Below are 6,592 nucleotides of genomic sequence, written 5' to 3' on the forward strand. Positions count from 1 at the left end.
CACCCAAGGCTCTGTCTAACCTGGCCTTGAACACTGCCAGGGATAGAGCATTTACCACTTCTTTGGGCAGCCTGTTCCAGTGCTTCACCACCCTCGCTGTAAAGAACTTCTTCCTTATATCTAACCTGAACTTCCCCTGTTTTAGTTTAAACTCATTACCCCCTTGTCTTATCGGTACAGTCCCTGATGAAGAGTCCCTCTCCAGCATAAGTGTATATAAGTATATAATTTCTATTTTCTATGTTCAGTAACATGGGCAGCCTTTCAGTTTTTCTCATGCTTTTCCTTTCTTGGAATACCTTCGTTGTAGTATGTAGCTAAGAACCTTTGCTACAACATTTAATGTTCTTGGTGTCACGCTTTTTGCACAAGTGCCTGATTGACTATTTAAATGTCAAATGTTAATTTCTTTCTCTTATTTCCTGTTCTTTGATATAGAATTGACTCCTTGTATTTGGGAGTATTTGGCCCTGTAAAAGAAGAGCGTTAGCTAAGGAGGAAGGGGGGATGTTTGTTAATCCTTTCAGATGTGAGATAGCTTCTGAGTGCATGAATTTTTTGTACTTCTTGTGCTTACTCTTTGGACATGAGTGACAATATGTTGGGCTTCAGTGTCTCAGAAAATACATTGTGGCACTTAATGATTTTTTTTTATTATTTTTTTTATTTAATATCATCATTCCATGAATAAAATTTTGTTTAACAGATATTCACAGAAGACCTCCCTGAAGTGGAAGCTTTGCCACGAGACAAAGTGCTCAGTTTCTTGATAGAAAATTTTAAAAGCTTGACTATTCCTTATCTGGTAAGAACTAAATCTCTGCTGATGCACTTCATTCAGTACAATGTGTTACATGTAAGGCTTTATTTCTCCAGGCATTGGAGTCTGATGCTTTCTCAGGGAATGCTCACTTTTCCATAAGTTGCACAAGGAAAAAATACTTAAAGTATATGAAATCCTGAAGTCAAGCTTGATAAATGCAAGCATTGAAGTGTTGCTTGCTTATAATACAATACTTTCCAGAGGAAGGAACTGTAACTGAACCTGAACATGTATTTACAGGAGCACATCATTCATGTCTGGGAAGAAACTGGTGCAGACTTTCACAACTGTCTGATCCAGCTGTACTGTGAAAAAGTGCAGGCCTTGATGAAAGAATATCTAAATTCTTTCCCTGCAGGTATGCTTGGACTTTTCTAGTGGGAAGACCAGGGGCATGGGACGGCACCGGGGAGCCTTCATAGTGTTTTGCTATAAGCCTTCCCTGTTAACATCCAGAAGATATGCTAAGTGATGAAGGAACAACAAAATTTGTGGGTTTATAGGGAAGTCTAATTTATTGCTTCCCTAGAGGGAGCAAGTGACACTTGGTTCATGATTAAGTGGAATGGCAGCTACTGCTTCCTGAATTCTGCATATTAAGGGTAGGGAAGGATCTTGAATAAGTGAGTCTATTGTTTAACCAGCCTTTTGATATAAGGAGCTGAAGTAATTTGGCAGGTGCACTGGAATCCCAGCCCATGTAACAGCTTCATCAGCTTTTGGTTGCTTGTAATGATTTGTTTATCATCTTGTGTGTACTAGTATTGTAAAATGGTTGTAATATTGTAGCTTATGTTACTTTCTTCCACATAGATAAAACTCCAGTGCCAGCGGGGGAGGAAGGAGGAGACTTGGGGGATTACCGGAGGAAGCTTCTACTTTTTCTGGAGAAGTCTAGCTGGTATGAGCCAAGTCGGCTAATTAGTGACTTCCCCTTTGATGGTGAGTTCAGTTTCCATAGGTTAAATAAAACTTAGCTTATTGCATTGTACAGTGAAACCTCCTCACTTACTCTAGAATAATGGTAACTAGAAACAGAGATGGCTATATCTGTAGTTGTAGGCCACTGGTATATATACTAATTGGTTTTGCTGGCAAAGTTGGATTTGCCAGTCTCTGCAGTGTTCCCTTAACTGTTAGCCTAAGACCTTGTGGCATCTCCCATCACTTAAATATTTAGCCTAACTTTTTGATAAGCCTGAATTGCTCAACAGGTGTGAAGTTCGTTGTTTCTTAAGTTTACTTAGGAACTCATAAAATCATAGAATCGTAGAATGGTTTGGGTTGGAAAGGACCTTAAGATATCTAGTTCCAACCCCCAGCCATGGGCAAGGACACCTCGCACCATGTCACCCAAGACTCTGTCCAGCCTGGCCTTGAACGCTGCCAGGGATGGAGCATTCACAACTTCCTTGGGCAACCCATTCCAGTGCCTCAGCACCCTCACTGTGAAGAACTTCTTCCTTATATCTAACCTAAACTTCCCCTGTTTAAGTTTGAAGCCATTACTCCTTGTCCTATCACTACAGTCCCTAATGAATGCTCCCCAGCATCCTCGTAGGCCCCCTTCAGATATTGGAAGAGTGCTCTGAGCAGCCTTCTCTCCTCCAGGCTGAACGGCCCCTACTTCCTCAGCCTGTTTTCATATGGGAGGTGCTCCAGCCCCCTTATCATCCTCTGTTACTGAAACTGGTGTAAAGTAGACATACAGCCTTAGTGTAACTTTAACCTGTGCTCAGACTACATTTCGTAGTTCCTTCTGTTGGCCTGGTCACTAATAAAGCTTATGTTATCACTTCTCTGTGTAGCTATTGACTAATCCTTGATGTTATCACTAGGTCTCCTAGAAGAACGTGCTCTGCTCTTAGGTCGTATGGGGAAGCATGAGCAAGCTCTGTTTATTTATGTTCATATTTTGAAGGACACCAACATGGCTGAAAAGTAAGGGTTTCTTGTTTTGTTTGTTTCTTTGTCCTTAGATTGTGAACTTGTATGTGGTGTTTTGCCTCCTTTCTCTTTCGAGAGGCATTAAATTTAGTTTCTGCATGAAAGCTTTCTAAGTTGAGTGGAGGTGGGAGACTTGCACAAAACCTCTGTTTTCTCAGCATTATAACGCAGAGTAAATAAATAGTGTCATTTTGTTGTGCAGAATTGGATGTACAGTCACCCAAGTTGGATAGCTTTAATAATCAAACCATTTAAATGTTAATTTCTATGGACTGATTCTCTGGCTTCCAAAACTGTCTCAGCATTTCATTTGATTCTTCTCTGTTTTAGCTACTGCCATAAACATTATGACAGAAACAAAGATGGCAACAAAGATGTAAGTAGCTCCATGTTTGCAGTCTTCCTTTTCATTAAGAATGTACTAGACCATTCCTGCCTGTTAGGGTCCTTGAATTTTTGTTCTGTATAGATTTTTTCAGGGTTTTTGAGAGTGGGTGGGAACCTATATATAAGATCTTGGAATTTAGGTATTATTAGATGATTCTGTTTTCTTTGTTTCTTTTTGGTTTGTTTTTTTTAATTGGGGTTTTTTGGGGTTTTTTTTTTTTTGGTTGAGAATGTTGCTGTATCACTTGAGTGTGTACTGTAGCTACAGTTCTGATGGAATTTGGAAGACAATAATGTGTGTATATTCCACATGCATCTACAGAAAAGTTAATGGTAAAAAGCAATGAAATGTTGGTTTCTAAAAGCTATAAATGAATTAGGTAAGATAAATGAGGAAGGTGTGATTAAAACTACATTTATAGAAGAACTTTAGAATGCAGGTCAAAAGCCTTGAACATCATTGGAACTTTTCAGTTTTTGTTGTTTTAAGATAGGTGCACTTCAGAACTTTGAATAGCATGAGTACAATTTACTAGTGCCATTGCTGGGTTCCAGCAGCCCTGTCAATTGTGGTGTAGTGGTTTCAGAACTTTCCTTTTTTGTTCAACAGGTCTACCTGTCGTTGCTCCGAATGTATCTCTCCCCACCAAGTGTTCATTGCCTGGGACCAATCAAGATGGAAGTGCTGGAGCCTCAAGCCAATCTGCAGGCTGCTCTGCAGGTTTTGGAACTGCATCACAGCAAACTGGATACCACCAAGGTAAGAAAGACTTGTAAGTACTCTGTTTGTCCTATTGGCAAAAGGTGACAGAGAGTACCGGAGTAAGCAAGTGATGAGAATGTAGCAGTGTCAATCTAAATGTGTCAATCTCTGTTCTACTTTGTTCTCTATTCCTCTTTAATTTTTCCTAACTAAGTATATTTTGCGCCAGGCAATAAACCTACTCCCAGCAAATACACAGATAAGTGAGATTCGAATTTTCTTAGAGAAAGTCCTTGAAGAAAATGCTCAGAAGAAAAGATTTAATCAAGTACTCAAGAATCTTCTCCATGCAGAGTTTCTGAGGGTAAGTACCCATCACCTGTGATGTTTAATATTAAACTCTTCCTTATACACGATGACTAGATGGGGCTGTAGTGTACCTGAAATTCATACACGTGCATCAATTAGGTTGATTGTCCCCTTTTCAAGCATGGTGAGTACACTGGCCTTAGTTTGGGTGAGGTGTGTGTCTTTGCTGTGAGTTTTTGGACTGACTGTGCTTTGGGGGGTGTATGTGTGTGTATATGTATGTGTATATATATATATATATATATATTAAAAAAACCCTTAAAGCAGGTGATGCAGTTCGGTAGTTAACTTGAACACACCCCTTAATGGTTAGATTGCCTTAGTCTGTGAACCAAGCTAGTTAAAAGTGAAATCCTGCAGTTCATATAGTGTGGGTGTTGGTTGATATTGCCTGCTCTGCTTTACAGACCTGCTGCTTTTGTGCTATACAACTTGTTAATGTAGACATAGCCACTGATTTAAACCATGTGTTTAACCAAACTAGAAGGGAGCTGTGGTGTGGCATTGTTTTTTGAGGAATTTCTTTTAATTTTTTATTTATTTTTCTGTAGGTCCAGGAGGAGCGGATCTTGCATCAGCAAGTGAAGTGCATTATTACAGAGGAGAAGGTGTGCACTGTGTGTAAAAAGAAGATAGGTAACAGGTGAGAGAGTGTATACCTTAAAGCTTGGAAAACTGAGTCAAATATAAATCTGGTACACTTAAACTTGTTGCAGAACTCGGAATGTGCATATACACAGAGAGAACAGCAGTATGAGGGGCACATTTGAAGAGTGTTTGAATTACAAATTACATTGCTCAGCTGGGTGGCTGGAAAAACATCAGAGCTTTAGTCATTGAAGGTTACTGCGAGTTTAATCCTGCTTCCAACAAAGGAGAAAAAATTCTCTTCAGAAACTCATAAGACTTCTTACTTCACAACTCTAGAAGGCAGAAAAATCACTTCTTATTCTCCAGTGAATTTGGAAAACTTTCTATGAACACTGCCTGCTACCTGCTTCTTAACTAGAATTAAGAAGGATGGTATAAAGAATCTCAAACTAAGAAACGTGTTTAATGTTTTTTATGTCTGATGGCTCTGTGGTTTCCTGGCTGATTTATACTTTGTAGCCTAATTATCTTAGACATCTATTAGTAGAACTAATTCACTTGATACCTACCACTTCTAGTAGGTAATTATGGATTAGTATAGAAAGCATATTTTCTTTGCCCTTTTTCCTCTTCTAACTCTAGTGAAATGCCACAAGACTAGCTTATTTGTTGTTTATCTACTTGATGTGAACCCTCTGTCGTATCAGTAGCATTCACAATGATAGGGAAAGGTTATTTTTCTAAAACATTTTAATGAACATAGGTCTAAATATATTTATTGCTGTGTATATTCAATTTTTTTCTGTTGGTATATAGCAGGTAGCATTGGATTCTGAATTTGCATGTGCAGTGTTGTTTTTGGTTATCTAGAATTTTTCTAATGCTGTTAAGTTCAAGATTTTTGAAGGGCGAGCATGTCAGTATGTCACTCAGTCTTTAACTTGTTAGCAGTGAATTCCAAAGAAAGTGAGCCTATGGAAATGAAGATAGATAATATTTTTAACGTTTTTTTTAATTAAACTCTTAATCCATAGAAATCTTTTGTCTGGCTTTCTCAAGAGTATATATATGTATATTTGGGCTGTAATTCAAACAAGAAAGTATCATTTCCATGTATGCATCTTGTTCTGATTCTGTACAACTTGAATGTTCTTGTTTGAATAAGGAAAACTGTTTGTCTTTATTGACAGTTGATTTTTGTGTTCTGTCTCTTCACAGTGCATTTGCTCGATACCCTAATGCAAGAGTTGTGCATTATTTCTGCTCCAAAGAAGTCAACACATTGGATACCTGACCTTGTCATGGTCAATAATCCCAGCGTTCATATGAAATTCAGAACTGATGACTTAAGGAGTTGATGCCTCTGAGATTTTTTGAGGCTTGTTGCTAGGTTCTTTTACACTGGGTAGAAGTCATTTGTATTGGTGGACTGACTGTACCAGCTAGCAATATTGATTTACAAGAAGATGACTTTAACCGTATTATTATATTGCTGGCAACTACACTGAACCTCTCAGTACTCAGATGAACTGATTTTTGTAGTGAGTTTTGTATTGCACTCCAACCTTGTGAATGAATTGTTAGACAACTGTTGGGCATTCAGCACAAGTCAAATTTTACTACAAACTTACTTCCTTAGGGTGATGATGTTGTGATTTGGCCTTGAATGTAAATAGTTCTTCAAAAAAAGGAAATTCCTTTAAAGTCTTTGCAGCTGTATCAGTGTTGCATGGAGATCACAAGGAGTTTGGCATAGAGGAGGCTTCTGTGCC

General features: G+C 38.5%; 1 protein-coding gene across 1 annotated transcript in view; it reads left to right on the forward strand.

Annotated features, from left to right (window-relative positions):
* Positions 1–6,385, forward strand: part of VPS39 (vacuolar protein sorting 39 homolog (S. cerevisiae)) — a gene marked incomplete at its 5' end in the record, with an annotated part of 19,697 nt that extends 13,312 nt beyond the window's left edge. Inside the window, 9 exons of the mRNA XM_010018510.1 lie at positions 707–805; positions 1,064–1,181; positions 1,637–1,765; positions 2,662–2,764; positions 3,101–3,146; positions 3,768–3,917; positions 4,090–4,224; positions 4,781–4,872; positions 6,039–6,385. Of these exons, the coding sequence (XP_010016812.1) occupies positions 707–805; positions 1,064–1,181; positions 1,637–1,765; positions 2,662–2,764; positions 3,101–3,146; positions 3,768–3,917; positions 4,090–4,224; positions 4,781–4,872; positions 6,039–6,114 (948 nt within the window). The remainder of the gene's footprint in view (positions 1–706; positions 806–1,063; positions 1,182–1,636; positions 1,766–2,661; positions 2,765–3,100; positions 3,147–3,767; positions 3,918–4,089; positions 4,225–4,780; positions 4,873–6,038) is intronic.
* Between the last annotated feature and the right edge of the window lie 207 nt (positions 6,386–6,592).

Source organism: Nestor notabilis, unplaced genomic scaffold (assembly GCF_000696875.1).
Source record: "Nestor notabilis isolate BGI_N333 unplaced genomic scaffold, ASM69687v1 scaffold3547, whole genome shotgun sequence".
In the NCBI taxonomy this organism is placed as follows: Eukaryota; Metazoa; Chordata; class Aves; order Psittaciformes; family Psittacidae; genus Nestor; species Nestor notabilis.